Source organism: Amyelois transitella, chromosome 22 (assembly GCF_032362555.1).
Source record: "Amyelois transitella isolate CPQ chromosome 22, ilAmyTran1.1, whole genome shotgun sequence".
NCBI classification, from domain to species: domain Eukaryota; kingdom Metazoa; phylum Arthropoda; class Insecta; order Lepidoptera; family Pyralidae; genus Amyelois; species Amyelois transitella.
The window spans coordinates 8252935-8273330 of record NC_083525.1 but is presented as its reverse complement, the minus strand read 5'-3'; the positions used below and the strand labels follow the sequence as shown (position 1 = coordinate 8273330).

Sequence of the window (20396 nt, the reverse complement as noted above, 5' to 3'; positions counted from 1 at the left end):
CAAATTATGTCACTGTCAAACAATGTATAGTGTCAGAAGATTATAGAATCGTTAGAGTAGTAACAAAACCAAAAAAAAAAACAAAAAACTACGAAACAACCATTAAATAACTGATCATTTTTTACTATCTTAAAGCTTCGGTGGAAAAAGCGTGTACACAGATTCAATTCAATCGAATCCTACTGCGGCTACGTGCCAATAAATAACGTTTTCGCTTCTAAGTTATGAACTTAGTAGTCTGTTCTGCTATGTAGCACTATTCGTGTCGTAGAAATTTAATCATTATGTTATGTTTTCCTTGGCAAAGTTGGTGAGGGCCAGAAGGGTGACTGCTGCTCCTCTTCAGAGAGGAGAGTACATACACAACTGAGACTTATACCAGGAGGCTTACCACAACCTTTTATAGAACCGTTCAAATATTAAGGCAGTTTATTAGCAGGCCTACTCAAAACTCCTACCATGACGTCTCATAAGGTGAACGGTTTAAGCTGAATGATGAACGGTTATTTTGTCTATGGCTCAATGTGGAGATGTCAATAAAGAAACGTTCAAACCTCTAATAAAAATAATAATACCATAATAATACAATAATAATATAATTAAAGATAACAAATACTTATAAATTTAATTAAATATGAAGTTAACCTAAATTTTTCTGAATTGCAATGCATTGTTGCACGCTATAAAATACTTTTATTTGTATAAATTAAATAAATGTTAGTTTAAAATGGTTTTGAACGAATCGGCCTGTCACATTAATTTAAAGTAGGTAGGTACCTGCTAGAATACTTGAGTGATACTTGAAAGTTTTCGATAACTTTAAATTCGTCCCTAAGTCATAAATAATGTTTTTAATGTGTAGAGCCGTTCTGCAACCACTTGAAATATCCTTTTTTTACTTGTCACGGCTTTTTAAGTCGACGCGCCTTACCTCACAACAGTTTTAGAAGTTTGCCGGATCGCAGTGATTTTTAGTATTCTTAACTTTAGAGGCTATTATTTATTTTACAAGAAAACTATATAATGTCGTAAGTAGAAAGTATTTACTTATAATACCAAGGTATGTAAACATTGATTCCTTTATTTCTTAGAGTCATCTTCATCCTACTCCCAGCTTCACCTGCTTAAATCAATAATCTTTATTTTCTCTTTTGCAGTAAGTTTCGGAAATCCTTATTTAGTGAAACCTGCAGATTTAAAATCTCTAGCCCTACCAGTTTGCCTGGTGTGTTGACCTACAGGCACTCAATCCATGAGTTTTCTCTTTTAATTACATTGTCTCAGTTTTAAACTATACCTAAATGTTCTTTAACTGTTTTAGTACTGGGTGGACCTGAAGGCCAAAATAAAACGTAAAAATAGAACAATTCGAGAGAGCATCAGCAGGACAGGAGGGGGCCCGCCAAGTGGGGAAGAGCTAACAGAAATTGACATAAAATTTTTAAGTATCCTTGGTGAGGAATATGGCATGGGTTTACAAGCGGTGCAGTTTAGTTTCAGTTTTTACCCTTAAATACATTAAAGCCTACAAATTATAATTAATACAAAAAATATATGTTATGTTATATATGTATTAATGAAACCATTTATTTTTAGGATGATATGAGACCTGAAGCTGGCCCCTCTGGCATTCGAGGTATTGAAGTCAAATCCATTACAGAAGAATGGTTAGAAGTTCCTTCTAGTGTATGTATTCAATATCGTGATCTCAAAATGTGTTGTCATAGGCGCCTAGTACATAAAACTAAGTGAATAGACTATATCATAGTAGCCTAGTGATGATGAATTATATACCATACTGATTGTATTTTGTATAATAAATTTAACAATTTGATTACATTACAAAGCCATACAGCTGAGCATGGCTTAGCCCTTTTGAGACTGTAGGCTCTGTCTACTCCTATGGTCATAGAATGTGATTAGATAAATGAATAATTCAATGCTTTAAGTCTTCTTGAGACTGTAAGCTCTGTCTACTCCTATGGTATAAGAATATTGTATATATTGTATGAATGAATATTTCAATTGTTATTTTCAGGTATCTCAAACTGTTAGTTCTATCGAGGCAGATTCTCTACCTGCAGATGTAGAAATTACTACTGCATCATCAGATCCTTCACAAAGCCACGCAGCAGCTGTCTCTGATGAGGCTGTCGGCGTCGAAGTACCTAGTGTGGTACAGGCTGAAGCCCCGCCACAACCTAGGCGACGGTGCGGACGTGCTCATTTAACAGCTGCAGAAGCAAGGGTGCAAATAGTTGAAGCTGCACGACAGAGGGCTGCTACTGAAGCTGCAAATAGTTTAATACTTCAAGAAGCTATTTGTCTCTTCCGTGAATTAGCGGCTATAATTAGAAGAAGGTGAGCAATAATTAATTTATTCAATGTGCCAAATTCATCAAAATTGGTCCAGTAAACCATTTCAAAATGTCAATCATTTCTCTTAATAATATTAGTATAGCTAATCCATTAATAACTTGAAGTTTTCTTTGAGATATTCACTTTTCTGCAAATTTACAGAATGTTTTGTATATATTTAAAATAAAAAAATGTTTTATTTAATTTTTATTATAATTATTAAGTTATTTTAAAATATGTAATTTTGGAATGAGCAAAATTAAATCTAGAACTACTTTTAAAAAAGAAAGATGATTACTAAGCAAAATTAAATTTACAAATTAAATTATTCATGTAAAATTCTTTTACTTAACATAACTTTTAATATTTCATCATAATTTACTTATTGAATAAGTACTTTTATGCTTTTACATAATAAAATATTGGTATTCAATTTAATTTAAACAATAAAAAAACTATATTACTTTGATGAATATTAAATGAAAAAGATTATTGTTCATAAACTACCTGCATAGCTACTTATAACTTACTCTTAAAAACGAAATATTATTGAATAAAAATCTGCAATAAAATTCTATTTTTTGATATTCAGGTACGGCGAAGAGCCCAGAGACGTGCCACAAGATCCCGCCGTGTAGATATACCACGTTGAAGCTCAATGTTGTGTTGCCCAGCTGGTTCATGAAGAGCTTCCACTGGTGGTTGTTGTGCAACTTCCCTTGCTTGCTCTTCTTCTGTCAACCTTACTTCAGGCAAGTTGTTTTCATTACAAATATTGTGCAATATTACACAAGCATTTGTAATGAAGCCAGCAACCTGTGGTTGATAATGCAACACCCTGTGGCACAACAGACACCGGAAACGTGCTTTGAGAAGACCTATAGTTCTTTCTATCACATTCCTAGCCTTTACATGCATTTGTGTATAATATGCTTCCGGTGTAGACACATCGGAAGCACATATAACCAGACGGTTCTGCATCCAAAATAGGTGTCATCATCGTTCTTCATTGTGAGTACCCAGAGTCACCTGGAAATAAACATTATAACTCTGTTATTTTTTTATTTTATTTGAACATTCATATTTTATATAAATTTAATGATACATTTTTATTTTAAAATTGTATCCTACAAATATTTTTGACTTTTAAAATTTTATTTCATGTTTTTAATTGGTCTAGTTTTAATTGAAAGTGTGTTAAAAATATATCTTTCAAACAATATTGTTCATATTATTTGCTATAATAAGTTCACCAACAAAGGTTTTCTTACCTAAAAGCCATGTTGCTTCAGACCCTAAATTTTCCAAATGGTAACGTACAGGATGGTGGCTCCATATAAATGAGTCATGAAATGACCCTGGATGACTCGCATCAACACTTAGAATTTGTTGATCTGCATCACAAATCTGAAAAAAAAAATAATAAGAAAAATTTGAAATTACTAAAGTGGTTCAATGGAAAAAAAAATTGTAAGTATGTATATTAGAAAATCATTGGTAGGAGAGTAGTTTTAGCCAATTCATAAACATGAAAAGTTCATAGACATTGTTCCTGAATTAGGGCTGGCCCGGGCCCAGGGAGGCATCCAGTAGACGTGTACTTAGTATATACCTATTCAATATACATTTTTCAAAATTACTCGATTATACCTACATTATAATAAGGGACAGGCTTATAAATTTGGGATTCTTTTTTTAAGGTGATATACTAGCAACCTACCATTATTTGAATCTCAATTCTATCTACCATTAATCTCGGCCTATCAGTATTTTTGGGACTGTTGGCTCTGAATACCCCGCAAGGGACATAGATGTGATCATGTTTGTATGTGTTATATATTATGCTATAAAACTATTAAATAAAAGTTTATTTACCAACTGAACATTTAGAGAATGGAATTTCTTTCTACAGAAATATCTATCTTCATGCTCATTAGGCCTTACTATGCGAACATGGGTACAATCAATACATCCAATCACACCAGGGATACCAAATTTATTGAAAAATCTGCAGGCAAAAAAGGCATATTGTTATCAAACTTAATTATTGATATAATATAAATAAAATTAGCTAAGTAAATATAAGCGTGCCTTAATCTTTTTAACTGACGACTTTCATAAGTCTGTGGGAATTTTATATATTTGTATATGTATAAGAGAGGATTACTATTAAAATAATGTACTTTATGGAACTTGATTGACCTTTGCTTCTATGCTTAAATCAGTTGCTCTTTTAGAGCTTTTTGCCATTATTGGCTCCAGCTCTTCACAAAGTTTGTGCACCAAGTCTGCGGTTAACCTAGACAAGTAAGATACGAGTAATTATGTTATCATGTTGTTGAGAAGAGAGAGATAGATCTTTCTTTATAATAGAGCATAAGGCGGTTGATATGTGAACATTTACATACCTGCACTCCTTGATGAAAGCATTTTCATCTAAGTCAAAAGGATCATTATTTTCTCTGTTCCTTAAACGTTTCTTTTTATTTGCCATTCTGGATTCGTTGAAATCACTTTCCAAAAACTCAAACAGTTCATACTCGTCACACATCTTTGCAATAATGTTAGGGGTGTTATTAATGTTTACACAACTTACTCTTCTGTAGATTTAACTTTTTTGAAAAATTCATAGGTATTTAATCAAATTCTTATTAAACAATAGCTTTGCATGTATTTTAATGCCCTTTATCCTACAAATCCTTAGGAAACAAACACGGAACATTTGGTGAATATCTTACAAAACAACGCCAAAATGTCCAAAGAAGCTACCTGAAAGTAACTTTTTAACAATCGCTTTATTTGACATTTGCGACGAGCAAGAAACAATTCCTGCTGTCAAAAGTGGCCGTTGTGGTAGGAAAACTCTATACAAAAAAAATGGTGAACGGTTTACTGAGCAGACCTGCCGCAGGCCTGCTTATAATTGATGTCATGGTACGAAAAAGCAGTGCAGTTCAATTTAGGTCCTGCTATAAGACGTCGTGGTAAGCCTCCTGGACGAAGATGATCATTTATTTTTCTAGTTACATAGAATCAAATACGTAATGGAAGTCATTATAATTAACATTTATTTTATGGTAAAAATTACTCAGATTAAAAAATTGTGGCTTAAATTTATTCAAATGAGGTTTAAAGATTCCACTTGTTGATATTCTAGATTTACCTAAAAGGGGTACATTCACAAATACAGATTGACTCCAAAAATATAATATGTGAAGAAAGTTTTGTAATAAGAGACAATCGATATGATAATGGTTGAAAAACGGTTAAATTCGTTGATTTAACACCATTCTACCCTTGACTGTATGGCATAAATCTATGGCCTATTAGTCTCTGAAATTAGTGATGGGATTTGAATCAGTTCGAATCACCAGGAAAAAGTTCGAATCGTGATTCGAATTAGCCTTCTATTCGAACTAACTGATAATTCGAATCGATTTTACGATTTGACGATTCGAATTAGCCTTTGAGCCGAATTAACTGATGATTCGAATCAATAAAGATCGATTTGATGATTCGGTAAGACCTGTAAGGTAGGTAAGTTCGCCGAGCAACGAAGATTCGAATAAGAGAAATTGATTCGAATCAGAGAGTTGATTCGGATCAATACAAATCATCGTATTCGAATTTCGAATCATCAATGAATCGAATCAATACATAATACAATCCGAATGTGGTATAGACTGCGATCATTGGAATAAAACGTGATTCGAGTCCTATCCCTCTCTGGCCTGGCAGCGTGGCCGCCATATTGCTATTTGTTATTGACTTGAAGCTTGAGCTTAGTCGGGTATAATTATCTAACGAATATTCTAAAAATTCATTGTTGCACGTATTGTTGTACTGCTGAAAAACATAGCTAGTATTTTCTGCATTCAATCGAAATAATGGAATCTCTTGTGGGTTACGGGAGTGACGACGAAAATGATATTGAGCGATACGGGAGTCATCAGGCATCGGTGAGTATTTGTCCTTGATGTAATTTTTGAGATGTAAAATATGACTCATTTGGTAACTTTTGAATAAATTACAACTACTTAACTAAATGTGACATAGATCGGAAATCACCACGTCCAAAATTTTTTAAAATATTACCATTGGTTGTATGTGTGGCCTTGGAGACTTGACTATTTGCTATGACGGCTTTCAGAGAAGTAGGCAAAGACATCATCTTTTCCACGCCATGTTGCCACGATCCCTGCATTCTTTTTTCGCTTTATCCACATTTATAATTAACTTCATGCAATCTTTGTGGTTTGACCAAATTAGGGCCAGTCTTTAGAATAAAAACATTTCCACAATACCTATTTGAGCTGATTGTAGTGAAATTTTGTTAAGATATATTATAGATATGTTACACAAACTTAAAGACTACAATGTATCACATAATATTGACGGCCTCTGTGGTGCAGCGGTAGTACGCTTGTCTGTGACACCGGAGGTCCCAGGTTCGAATCCCGGCCATGGCTTGTTGAGAGAAGAACTTATTCTGATTGGCCTGAGTCTTGGATGTTTATCTATTGTATAAGTATATAAGTATAGTATAAAATATAGTATTGTTGAGTTAGTATCTCGTAACACAAGTCTCGAACTTACTTGGAGGCTTACTCAATCTGTGTAATTTGTCCCATATATATTTATTTATTAGGGTAGCATTTTATACATATAAACATTCCTCTTGCATGACACTTCATACAAAAAAAATTGTATCAAAATCTGTTGTGTAGTTATAAATATCTTGCCATACATACAAAGGGACAGACACAGGAAGCGTCTGCTCTATACTATGTAATGATGTAAATGGATTATCAGTTTAAGACCTTAATTCTAGAGCCTAGTTTTAAAACCTTTAATTACCAGAGAAAGAGATATTAACCCATATTCTCTGCTTGACAATAGACTGATATTGTAGGTGAGCGGAGCATCCACGGGACGCCGCCGGGATGACGACACCAACTATGATGATGTGAACATGGACCTTAGCGAGGTACTTACCTTCACTACTACAACCTATAGAGCACAGTCTAGTTCTTGTGTGCCAAGAATATTAATGTTTGGAAACCAATGAGGGTGTTACAGATTGCACCAGTTTATGATGTGATCCTTTGCGGTATATATTCATGTCTTTGTACACATTAATGAACAGTTTTTCTAAAGTAGTCATGACTTAAGAGATACATATAAAAAATTAGAAATAATCAGCTCATTTCATGAATGTACATCTGGTGAATCTGTTGTCCCTTAGTAATTAGTATTATTGTAGCTATACTTTGTCATATCATTAAAAAAAAACTGTAAACAACCTTATGTTGTGCTGTTTTCAACGATGATATTAACACTTTTATTATTTTATATGTTACCCATTTATAAATTGACACAAAAAAAGTCAAAATCCCCCGCTCCGCCGAGACCCACACGATGAGCGACCGTTGGCACGCTGGCTTGAGGCAACCCACGTGAGTACCTAACTGTAAGGAAAGAAGCTACAATCGTATGATTTTATTGTTTAAATATGACATAATTAATTGTTAATTTACTGTACTAGGTGTTAAAATAGTATTTGCCATGAAATGCTATCAGTCATTCCTTTCATTCAATATGTTTTCTGCAGTTATGTTTTTTACTGTAATTTCGTTCAGCAAGCCCAGGGTCAGGGTACATGATTTGACATAGATATTCATAGCCCACTTTATATTTTTACTTTGTAGGTGTCACTTGCAAAAGAAAGGGCAACAGCTGTAATAACTTTTTATGTATTCATTATTGTTATGGTTAATTCTCAATCAACAAATTTCGGAAAAAATTTCAAATCTCATGCAGAATTTAGCATGATATTTGAGAATAATTTTGAAATGGTGTTGTAATTGTAATAATTTGTAAACCTCAATGTTCAACAACTTAATTTTCTTACTATAACTTGCTATTCAAAAAAATTTTCTATAAAAGGAGACATTTCCCCATTGAAAATTATTGAATGAATTGGTCTAGTGGCTTAGGCTGAAAAGCTAGCTATCTTATTTTTATGAACAGATTTTATTATATAATTTCGGAAACTTTTATATTTAATTGGTGTTTGGTTATTTTTTATTCTGAAATCATTGTTACTGATCTATTAACAATTTTAAGATTTTAATACTTCTATCACACATTGAGTACTTAATTACATATTATTAATTTTATGAAGAAACATTACGTTTATAAGCGAAAATTAAGGTATAGTATATGGGCTTATGGCCAGTCTCAAGCCCTTCCTGCCTGGTACTTCACGTGGAAAATATTCAGTCTACCTGAATCATTGCTGCTTAGTAAAGAAATGATAGTATCAGTGAGTTACTAGGAAATCTCGCGCTTTTGGGTCAAATTAAATTAGCGTCCGTGAAGTTAAACTGCTTATATTATAACCTATTCGTGAAATATCTGATGTAAAACATGACTACTGTAAATTCTATTTCTTTGTGTGCTTACAAGTTAAAGATGAAATAAATATAGTATTTTATGCCTTCATAATATAAATTTAATATGCCACGCAGTGAAGCCAAAATACTAAAGTTATTCATACTACTTCCTTTTATTACGATTTATATTTTGGGAGGTTATTAGATTTGTTCCATGGTATCTTTCGGGTATAGAAGTAGATTTTACAATTTCGTTACAAACAAAAATTCAATTATTTTCTAATTTTAGTAATATTTTCCATATTAGACACCCGGATATTATGTTTTATAATAATTATATTCGAATTAAAAAGTGAAGCTTAATTTTCAATATCTACTTCGCTATGAAAATCCGCTTAGTGATTTAATCTGATGGCAGGGTGAAGAGTATCACTTAATGTTCATCACATATAATTCTGATTAAAAATAGGCACAATGAATCCAAAATGCTAAATAATTAGTTTGATAACTAATTGATGGTCTTCTGGTTGCTGAAGAAGCCTGCACATTCAGGCAACTGGAAGTGTAACCATGTGATCTAATACGGGTCAGGTTCCCCTGCATAGGTACGAGGTACGAAACACCTGACTCACCCAATCCAAGATCTATGGTCAAGAGCTTACCCTGGGCTCCTGAGGATGGAACTGGGTATAGTCAGCAAGTAGGACGAAATTCCAAAATGCATTGCCCCCAGAGAATTATGTATCAGTGACATTAAAATCTACAAGTTGTATGTATGAGACACGTTTCCATTGCAGGACTCGCAGGCGGAGTCGGAGCCCGAGCTGCCGCCGGCGGAGCCCGAGCCGAAGCCCCGGGAGGAGCGGCGCGACGGTAAATGTCTGTAGTATTTCATTCATTTTTCATTCTTATGAAGTTAATAAGCCTTGCGTACAATCTCCGCGCCTTGTTTGTTTTTTGTGTATTTTTAATAACCAGCTGTCATCATTAGACGGCAGTCGTGAGCCATGTCAAATAGACTTAAAAAATACCTGTGTTTTGGCCACATGAAAAAAAAAAATATTTGCGTCTCCATTTTGACACTTTCCGCCATATTGATGAGCCCCTTTGTTATCATATTAAGGCCAACTTTTATTTTCTCTTGTGTAATGTAATGTATGTGTTTTTTGTAGTTATAAAGAAAAAAAAATATCTATCTATCTATCATAATTCATCAATAGTATATAATTATGTATATTATATTATTTAGTATGATTTATTAGTATATTTAGCCGTGTAGCTCCCGGCACCAATAACAAAAGAAAGGACCACTCTATCTCGTTCCCATGGATGTCGTAAAAGGCGACTTAGGGATAGGCTTATAAACTTAGGATTCATCTTTTAGGCGATGGCCTAACAACTTGACACTATTTGAATCTCAATTCTATCATTAAGCCAAACAGCTGAACGTGGCCTATCAGTCTTTTCAAGGCTGCTAGCTCTGTACCCCGCAAGGGGTACAGTAATTATATACTAAATAGACATTGTACTGCTAACTTACAAGTATAATGTTAAATTAGTTACTACACGTAGAATAATGTAACGAAGTGATATAGATGTTTCATATAGGAATTTATGATTATTTAGGATATTTATAAATAAAACACATTCGAGCTTCGCTTGCATGATGACGCAATGCCCAACTGATTTATTGTCTTGTATGGCCGTTACAAACTGTTGGTCTATCTCTCTTGACAATGACATTGACACTAATATGACACAATAGACGTTATAATATGTATATTTATAAGTATTTTATCTGTTCAGACTCCCGCCCGGACAGCCGGGACCGCCCGCGGCGCTCCCGCGAGCGGCGCGAGCGCCCCCGCGACTCCCCGCCGCGGCACGCGCGCCCCGACAAGCGGCCGGACAGGCGGCACGACCCTCATAGGTATGTTGCATACATATGAGGTATATTGTTACCGCTTCTTCTGCACTGACGCCTTGGAAGCGGCAGTAAACTTAGTTTTTAAGTAATTTATTTGACGTCAACCAATGTTGTTAAACCATACGACAATTATTAAGCGATATATCATATCCTATAATAATGAATAAAAATTTTGAATTTGAATTTTGAATTTGAATTTGAATACATATAGTCACGTCTATATCCCTTGCGGGGTAGACAGAGCCAACAGTCTTGAAAAGACTGATAGGCAACGTTCAGCTTTTTAGCTTGATGATAGTATTGAGATTCAAATAGTGACAGGTTGCTAGCCCATCGCCTAAAAGAAAAATCCCAAGTTTATAAGCCTTTCCCTTAATCGCCTTTTACGACATCCATGGGAAAAAGGAGTGGTCCTATTCTTTTTTTTAATGGTGCCGAGAACCACACGGCACATGTTGATGTGGCGACATCTCCGATAACATCACATGCTGTCAACCAATCACAGCAAAGATTCTACATCGCGATTTCAAAGTTGACGGGTTGAAGCTAAAATACAATGTACGACTCAAAAGTAGTTCCTCCCTCAGGCGTGACACATAGCCTGGTGACCTTCCCATCCCTAGATATCAAAATAAAAAAAAACAAATTTTTATTAATTATAGTCCTAGAAACAGTAAACAACAATATTTGGTTCTTAGTTCAACCTGTATGTATGTTTGTCCGAGCTTATCTCGCTTTCGCTGAACCGATTTTGATGCGGTTTTAAGGAAAGTGTTTGTTGCACTTAGGAATCTCAATTCTATCATTAAACCAAACAGACTTTGATGACAATGATTAATGATGTTAATAAATTATTTTTTTTATAGGAGTGACAGGAAGGATGACCGCGGTCGACCGGAGAGCAGCTCGCGTAGAGGTCTACTAGGGGACCGGCCTGATGACCGCTCCATGGAAAACAAGGTAGGAAATAATTGAGTAAGATAATCATTCATCTGCGTATATTTATAAAGCTTTTTAAGACTAAAGTAAAACTTATGTAAGTTAATGCCTTATTTGACCTACCATTTGTAGGTATATATGTTGAAGGATTAAGGGGCGCCGTGTAATTCCCGGCACTTAGAATTGGACCACTCCACATCTATCCCATGGATGTAGTAAAAGGCGACTAAGGACAATCTAATAAACTTAGAATTCTTCTTGTAGGCGATGGGTTATCGCCTACGATTTTTCTCTTTTTTTGCAATTATCTTTTATTAAATACATACATACATAAAGTCACGCCTTTTTCCCGGAGTGGTAGGCAGAGACTACATCTTTCTACTTGCCACTTGCCTTCGCTTAATCCCACATTCATAACTCTCTTCATGACTTTCTTTATAAAGTATAAGTTTGTGGTCCTTGCACAGATGCCTGCGCTGATGGATTTGAAGCCGTACGGCGCGGAGCCCCCGCCGGGCCTCGAGCGGAGGTCGCATGACGCCAGGAACGCCGTGTCGCCCAGGTACATTAGTTTACATACATACATACATATATGTGGGTTGTAAACGTTTTTTTATTTAAGTTATTCGTTATTTTTAGTTATTGCTTGCACTGGCAACTTTTATTTTAGAAGGAAAAAATGACGTTAAATGTCAGGAGTGTGAATTAGAGATTGAAGTTTGTAAGACGGAAAAGTCTATTATAGAAACTGAAATTAAATATTTGTTTTACTTAATCTAATTGATTATGATGTATGTATTGATGTTGTAACGCATCCTCAATGCTTTTAATCTGCGCTGCCTCTTTGATTATGGATTTTCCTTTTTATTTTGGTTGACTGGAAGAAATCCCGATTGGGATAAGTCCGCCATTGTACATATTCTTCTACATCCAATGACTGTTCTGTTTTTGTTATATTTATTTTTATGTGCAATAAAGAGTTTACAAACAAACAAACATATCACTCCAAACACAAATGGACATTTGGATACTCCAAACACAAGTGCATTTAAATGGAGGCTCCAGCCACTAATTTGTTACCCGTTTGTAAGTTACTCAATAAATATTTTTTCATTTTTCATCACGTCTATATCCCTTGCGGGGTAGACAGAGCCAACAGTCTTGTAAGACTGAATGGCCACGTTCAGCTATTTGGCTTAATGATAGATCTATCATTAAATTAGTTTCAATATTATAAATGACTTTTCATGGATTCAATATCAATTCAAATTTCAAAATTTTTATTCATTATTATATAGACATTTAATATCACTTAATAATTGTCATCTTTAGGTTTCACAACATTGGTTGACGTCAAATAAATAACTTGAAACTAAGCTCACTGCCGCGGAGCGGTAACAAACTGCACTGCAGCATTTTCTTTATCACAAATATCCAAACTTAAAATAGAATCATTATGCAGGTTCAGCGAGCGCGACCGACCGCGCGACAGACAGCGCGACCGCGACGGCAGGCGCGAGCGCCGCTCCGAGGACAAGTATGTTTACAATACATACATACATATGATCACGTCTATATCCCTTGCGGGGCAGACAGAGCCAACAGTCTTGAAAAGACTGATAGGCCACGTTCAGCTGTTTGGCTTAATGATAGAATTGAGATTCATATAGTGACAGGTTGCCAGCCCATCGCCTAAAAAAGAATCCCAAGTTCGTAGGCCTATCCCTTAGTCGCCTTTTACGGCATCCACGGGAAAGAGATGGAGTGGTCCTATTCTTTTTTGTATTGGTGCCGGGAACCACATGGCATAATTACGGCATGTTTACAATCTATACATACATATGGTCACGTCTATATCCCTTGCGGGGTAGACGGAGCTGACTGTATTGATAAAACTGGAAAGTCACGTTCAGCTGTTTGGCTTAGTGATAGAATTGAGATTTATATAATGACAGGTTGCTAGCTAAGGTAACAAGAAGAATCTTAAGTGTGTAAACCTTTCCCTTGGTCGCCTTTTACGACATCCATGGGGATGATATGGACTGGTCCGATTCTTAAGTGCCACACGGCAGTTTAAAATCTATTTAGTAATAAGTCGTTGTAAGGACAACTTGGCGAGGTGGAAGTTTATACATGACTTGAAACATTTATGATTGACTTGGTCTTGGATGTTTATACTACTAATATTATAAATGCGAAAGTTTGTGAGTTTGTCAGTATGGATGTTTGTTACTCTTTCACGCAAAAACTAATGAACCGATTACGATGAAATTTGGCATGCGGGTAGCTAAAAACTCAGAATAACATATAGGCTACTTTTCACCAGAGTTCCCGCGGGATTGATAGGGCTTCCATGCGGACGAAGTCGCGGGCGGTATCGTCGCGTTAGCATTTCGTAATTCACAAGTTTCGAACATACTTCCTAGGCTAACTCTATCTGTGCAATCAGTACTGCGTATATATGAATTTATTTGTTTGATTTGTTTGTTTGTTTGTGCCAGGTCGTCTCGTCACGAGCGCCGCTCCCGGTCCCGCTCGCGCGGCGCCGCGTTCCCGCCGCCGCATCACGTTAACACGTTAGTGATTTACATACATACATACACACATACATATAATCCTTCGTCTAATAATGCGCTTTGGAAGCGGTAGTAGTTGTAATTAATATGATGTGTCGTCAATAAGGGATACCTTGAATTTAATTAAAATTTAAAAAAAATTCACGTCTATATCCCTTGCCGGGTTGACAGAGCCAATCAGTCTCGAAAATACTAATAATAGGCCACGTTCAGCTGTTATGGCTTAATGATAGAATTGAGATTCAAATAGTGACAGGTTGCTAGCACATCGCCTAAAGAAGAATCCCATGTTTATAAGCCTATCCCTCAGTCGCTTTTATGACCTCCATGGGAATGAGATGGTGGAAAGATGATGAGGTTTCTTGGGTAATTGCTAGGAATATTGAGTCAAACAAATTGTGGAAAGGTGCAAAACTGTATTGTGACTGATTCAATCTTTACGAAAACTACATTGACAACATCATTACGTTTGACGTTTCGTATTATAAAAAAAGGTAAGTTTAATAGACAACAGATGGAGTGATCTTATTCCTTTTTTTTATTGGTGCCGGGAACCACACGGCACGGCATGGCATTGTATATTATATTCTTAATATATTTTACAATTTCCTAATTATAAATTTGATCGTGTGTTCAGATCCGGCGAGAGGCGTGGCGGCTCACCGTCAGGCGACTACAGACCTTCGTCATACAAAGTCAACAAGAAACTGGAAGTTATGGAGAAAATGGGTATGTGTTTCATGAATTTTTTTTTTATTAGAATAGAATAGATTTATTTTCAAAATTGGATACAAGGTATCACTTATTGACGTCACATCACTTAAATCTAATTAAACTACTACCGCTTCCAAAGCGCATGTGTAGAAGAAGCGGCGGAACAAACTACACTGCAGCATTTTCATCGGACGTCAATGTTGTTGTTATTCATTGGTCACTGTCGGGTTTTTTCTCCTACAGCCTTAACCTTAACGTGGCATTCGCAATGCCGTTTATATCACGCGAAAGACTGTTCCCGTTTCGCTTTTTATTATGAAGTGAAACGGGACAGCGATACAAATTTCTTGGGCTTTGGTTTATTTAAAAGAAAAAAGAATTTATTCAGTTATTACAGATCTTTACATAGGTTTGTTGTTGGAGCCTACTTTTAAGCATATGAACGCCGCTAGGTCATGAATGTACTGAAAATTTGTGCAATTAGTATGTTAAATTTCTAAACTTCTGTGTGTACTTAATATTCTTTAATTGTATTATTTATATACAACACTAATATGATAATTATACTATACAAACATACATTTATCATTGACACATTATACAGTATCACCATCATCAGTATCACCCTTAATGTTTTGTACATTAAGGGTGATGGGTGATTTGTTTTAAAATATTTTTTTTAGTTATTTAGTATAGTAGTGTTTTTTTTAGTTGTATTCCCTGCGTACCCCTCCGGGAAAGAGGCGTGATTTCTTGTATGTATGTATGTATGGCATAGTATTTTCAAACATATATATATTATATAGTAGATTTGTCCATGTTTAATAATTGTTTCACATTCACCATCAGGTCTACAAATAAAGACCCCTGACGGCATGATGGCGACGGCGCAGCAGCTGCGCGCGGCGGCCGGCGACGCGCCCGCCTCCGCGCTGCCCTCCTACTACAACCCGGGCGCTGTCAACTCTAACAAGATCATGGATCAGGTGTGTGTGGAATTGTGAAGATTCTGTAATGAATGAATTAATAGAAGATAGAAAGAAAGAATGTTTTTTTGGTATGTAATAATTGTGCCATGTGGTTCCCGGCAACAATACAAAAAAGAATAGGACCACTCCATCTCTTTCCCATGGATGTCGTAAAAGGCGACTAAGGGATAGGCTTATAAAATTGCGATCCTTTTTTTAGGCGATGGGCTAGCAACCTGTCACTGTTTGGATATCAATTCCATCATTAAGCCGAGCAGCTGAACGTGGCCATTCAGTCTTTTCGGAAGTATTGGCTCTGTCTACCCCGTAAGGGATATAGACGTGACTATATGTATGTATGTAATAATATATCAAGAACAGAAACCTTAACCTGTAACAACTTTTGTGCCAAAATGGCCCCCCCTCAGCATTTGTGGTTGTATATAAAACAATGCTGCTCTTCCGTGAGCACTAAGGTGTAAAATAAAACAATAAAATAAAAAAATAAAGTATAGTATGGCTGCTCTCTCGATAAACTATTGCTAGTTCGTTTTACAATAAAATGTATCACATAAAAAATTCAATTATCAAATCAAAAATATGACATTTTGATTTAATTTTTAAAGATGCTGTGGGAACACAGCACCAAAAAAAGAAAAGGACCACGCCATCTTGTTCCCTCAGATGTTGTGTAAAAGGCGACTAAAAGATAGGCTTATAAACTTGGGATTCTTCTTTTAGGCGATGGGCTAGCAACCTGTCACTATTTAATTCTCAATTCTATCATAAAGCCATACAGCTGAACGTGGCCTATCAGTCTTTTCAAGATTTTTTGCTCTGGCTACCCCGCAAGGGATGGTCCACATATTGTACCTTTAGAGAATAAAGTTTTATATATCTATACTAATATTATAAAGCTTAAGAGTTTGTTTGTTTGTTTGAACGCTCTAATCTTACGAAATACTGGTTCGAATTGAAAAATTATTTTTGCGTTGAATAGACCATTTATCGAGGAAGGCTTTAGGCTGTATAACATCACACTGCAACTTTTGAAGAGAAGAAATAATGGAAAATATGAACAAAAACGGGGGAAATTATTCATCCTTGAGGGTTTCAATGATGCCTAAAATAACTATACCACGCAGACGAAGTCGCGGGCACAGCTAGTACCACATAAATAACAAATAAATAATACAGTGTCAATTTGAAAGTAAGAAAAATAAATTACACACAAATGTATACATATAGATAATAATTCAATTAGCGTCACTTTAAACTGCATACATACATACATACATACATATCGTCACGTCTATATCCCTTGCGGGGTAGACAGAGCCAACAGTCTTGAAAAGACTGAATGGCCACTTTCAGCTATTTGGCTTAATGATAGAATTGAGATTCAAATAGTGACATGTTGCTAGCCTGTCGCCTAAAAGAAGAATCTCAAGTTTATAAGCCTATCCCTTAGTCGCCTTTTACGACTTTAAACTCAAATGCGTAAAACTAAATAAATGTGTACTTATAATGTTTTCCATTGCCCTCTTTGCAGGTGCAAAAGCGCAAATTGCTGTGGTCCAACAAGAACAAGTCGGAAGCTGAGGAGGCGGCGAAATGGTCCGGCACGAGATTCGCTCAGGACAACGACGGCAAGCAAGTCTCCAAGTTCATGAGGCTCATGGGCATCAAGGAGCCGAGTGAGTGACATTGATAAAACCTTTTTCAACACCGCACTCTGATATTTCAACCTATACTAACGAGCTTATTTCTTACCGGCACCAATGAAATAAAAGAATAGGACCACTCCTTGTTTCTATGGATGTCGTAAAAGGCGACTAAGGGATAAGCTAATGAACTTGGTCTTCTTTTAGGCGATGGGCTAGCAACCTGTTCTATCAGTAAGCCAAATCGCTGAACGGGCCTTTCAAGACTGTTGGCTCTGTCTTCCCTTTGTTATGTACCCCCGCAAGGGATATAGACGTGATAATATGTATGTACTTAATTGAACCTATAAAACAAAGTTTGTCAGTCTGTTTGTATGGCTCGTAAATATTTGAGCGACATCGTAAAGGAACCTGTGCAGGTTTCCTAAATGTAATTTGGTAATTTGCGCAATTGGATGTGTAACCATGATCCCATTTGGGTCCAGGTTCCCTGCAAAGATTGTGGAAGTCAGAAGTGTAATAAACTGACTCACCCAGGATAATGGTCACTTCTTTCCTTTCGCCAGGATCGCAGTTAGTCTAATTATAGTTGTCACAGGCACTCCACTGGTTCTACCTCTTAATGCTGCAATGTAGTTTGTTCCGCCGCTTCTTCTGCACATGCGCTTTTCGAAGCAGTAGTGGTTATAATTAGATTTAAGTGATGTGACGTCATTGAGTGATACCTTGTATCCAATTTTGAAAATAAATCTTTTCTATTGTAATGATGGAATTGAGATTCAAATAACAACGAGTCACTAGCATACGCCTGCAAGAAAAACCTCAACTGATTAGTCTTTCCTATATCCACATAAGGAGTGGTCCGATTCTAAATTTCCAAGATGAACAGCAATAAACATATCTTTCATGAACTTTACAGATGCAGTAAAGGACAATCCTGACAAATCAGCGGACCCTATCAAGAAGCAGGAGGAGCTGTTCCAAGCGATGCAGGCTCAGTACGAGGTCGCTCGAGCCACCACTCACACCATGAGAGGAGTCGGCCTGGGCTTCCAGCGAGGACAGTTCTGAAATTGAGACTTTACAGAATGGATTGTGTCAAGTGAAATTAATAGTGATTCCTAATGTGCGGTGAACGCTTTGTGCAAGAGAAATGTGTAATAGTAATTTACATTTATTAGTGAATTACCGTGAAGTGTATTTTTGTACACGCCGTCAAGTTGCGGGCGATAGCTGATTAAAAATTAATTTTCACTGTACCACATCATTTTAATTTTATAGTATAAAGAAAGACGCTCCCCTACTGGGCAGCGACTGTCTTTATACTATGAAGTGTGTGGTATATTTGTATGTATGGTTTATTCTTCCTACACAACGGACTTTGATGCAGTTAATTTTTTAATAGAAAGTGATTCAACAGGTAGAATAATGTATAAATGATACCTGTGCAAAGCCGGGGCGGCTAGTTTTGTATATAAAATTTCTTGTTTGATTATTTCTTTGCGTGGGCCAATGGTGTATTGTCGGTCAATGTCACTGTCAAATCGTCACGGCGTTATGATTAGTTTTAGTGATGCTACAAAAATCAGTAACGTTATATTATTTAAACACTTAATATTGTGAATGTAAATGTATAACTTAAAATGCCATTTTGTGCTTATGTTTATGTTAAACACATACATATTGTATATCTTATTGGCACATAAGATAATATGTTTCACAAGTAACTAAAAATCGAAAGCTGCCCCTTTACTATGGCACTTTTGACACCGTTTTTATCGTGCAAAAAGCTTTCGCTGAAAACGCGGGAAAATCGCGGGAAAACGGGCTATGATAACGGGGCTGGTCCACATTAAAAAGTGTCACAGACGCATTCTTTGCAGGCCATCTGTGTCACAGAGACGGTGTCGCCAGTTTCGTTTCGAGATAAATAAATGTACTAATATTTAAAATGTGAAATTGTCCGTCTTTCACACTAAAACCATAGAGAACTGATTTCCATGATTTTTTAAAATATATGTAGGAGTACGGGCGGATAGGCGAATAGGGTAATTTTCACGCGAGCGGAACCGCGGGCGCGATTTAAATAAAACATCTTTGTAAGGTAATGGCAACATTAAATTCTGTGGCGCAGGTGCACTACGTTAAGGTGTCCCTAGAAACCTACTAAAAAGCTGTGTGATATAATTTAGAATTCTAATAAATGATTTAAAAATGATGAATTGATGTGAACGTGATCGAGATCTTCCCTATGGAGTTGATTAATCCAAAGACGTCTATAATATATTAGTACAAATTAACCTAAAACTTACATTGGTAAAGTTCTGTTTATTAAAATTATTGGCAGTATATGTGGATGTCTTTGTTGATTTGATCCAGGTGTACCTTTAGTTTTGTAGTTGTCTAGGACTGCAACTGTTATCATTTTTATTGTAATTTATATAACGAAATAAATATTGTAAATATATATAAACTATTTTTTTAATATCCAGCATCCAATTCCAATATCGATTCTCATCTTTGATTTTACAAGTCAGTTTTTGTCAAGGTCCTGAGTAGTGGATCGAGGGTCGGCTGCTCAATAAGCTTATGCACATAGCAGATGGACCATAAACATATCAAGAAAAGATATTTTTACACAATTAACATGAATTATCTATTCTATTAAAATTATCAATGGAAACGTTGATATAGCCGACTGTACGTAGTAGCCGAGGGAGAGGAACCCGGGGTCAGCCATTATGATATGACCATGCAACCCATATATTGTAACAAGTACATAACGTTCTTTTATATTTGAGTTCCCGCCTCTAAATAACTAGGTAGGTATTTAATAACGTTATCGTAGTTATTAA

General features: G+C 35.9%; 2 protein-coding genes and 1 long non-coding RNA gene across 10 annotated transcripts; 2 read left to right on the top strand and 1 right to left on the bottom strand.

The window, feature by feature from the left end:
• The first annotated feature begins 387 nt into the window (after positions 1-387).
• Positions 388-3580, top strand: LOC132901776 (uncharacterized). 5 transcript variants are annotated; one of them, XM_060950763.1, is made up of 6 exons: positions 388-1028; positions 1322-1488; positions 1597-1686; positions 2039-2295; positions 2391-2407; positions 2951-3580. In XM_060950763.1, the coding sequence occupies exons 3-6, from the start codon at positions 1603-1605 to the stop codon at positions 3346-3348; spliced, it is 756 nt and encodes a 251-aa protein (XP_060806746.1). In that variant the 5' UTR covers positions 388-1028; positions 1322-1488; positions 1597-1602; the 3' UTR covers positions 3349-3580. The 5 variants fall into 5 exon arrangements, with proteins under 5 accessions (XP_060806746.1, XP_060806745.1, XP_060806748.1 ...); XM_060950762.1 differs by having other exon boundaries at positions 388-1060; XM_060950765.1 differs by lacking the exon at positions 388-1028 and having other exon boundaries at positions 1088-1488; positions 2391-2429.
• Positions 3316-5349, bottom strand: LOC132903187 (uncharacterized). Its single transcript, XR_009657344.1, has 3 exons — positions 4767-5349; positions 3630-3765; positions 3316-3387 (listed from the first exon to the last, which is right to left on the bottom strand). It is a non-coding gene; the product is annotated as an uncharacterized LOC132903187 (long non-coding RNA).
• A 770-nt stretch (positions 5350-6119) lies between these two features.
• On the top strand, positions 6120-20008 carry LOC106138548 (arginine/serine-rich coiled-coil protein 2). Of its 4 annotated transcripts, XR_009657325.1 has the most exons (13): positions 6120-6317; positions 7271-7345; positions 9551-9632; positions 10560-10683; positions 11547-11640; positions 12087-12181; positions 13082-13156; positions 14121-14195; positions 14833-14924; positions 15759-15895; positions 17430-17574; positions 18461-18737; positions 19704-20008. XR_009657325.1 is itself a non-coding variant. In XM_060950623.1 (12 exons), the coding sequence occupies exons 1-12, from the start codon at positions 6246-6248 to the stop codon at positions 18610-18612; spliced, it is 1212 nt and encodes a 403-aa protein (XP_060806606.1). In that variant the 5' UTR covers positions 6120-6245; the 3' UTR covers positions 18613-20008. The 4 variants fall into 4 exon arrangements, 3 of the variants coding, with proteins under 3 accessions (XP_060806606.1, XP_060806605.1, XP_060806607.1); XM_060950623.1 differs by having other exon boundaries at positions 9551-9626; positions 18461-20008; XM_060950622.1 differs by having other exon boundaries at positions 18461-20008.
• Positions 20009-20396: the final 388 nt, after the last annotated feature.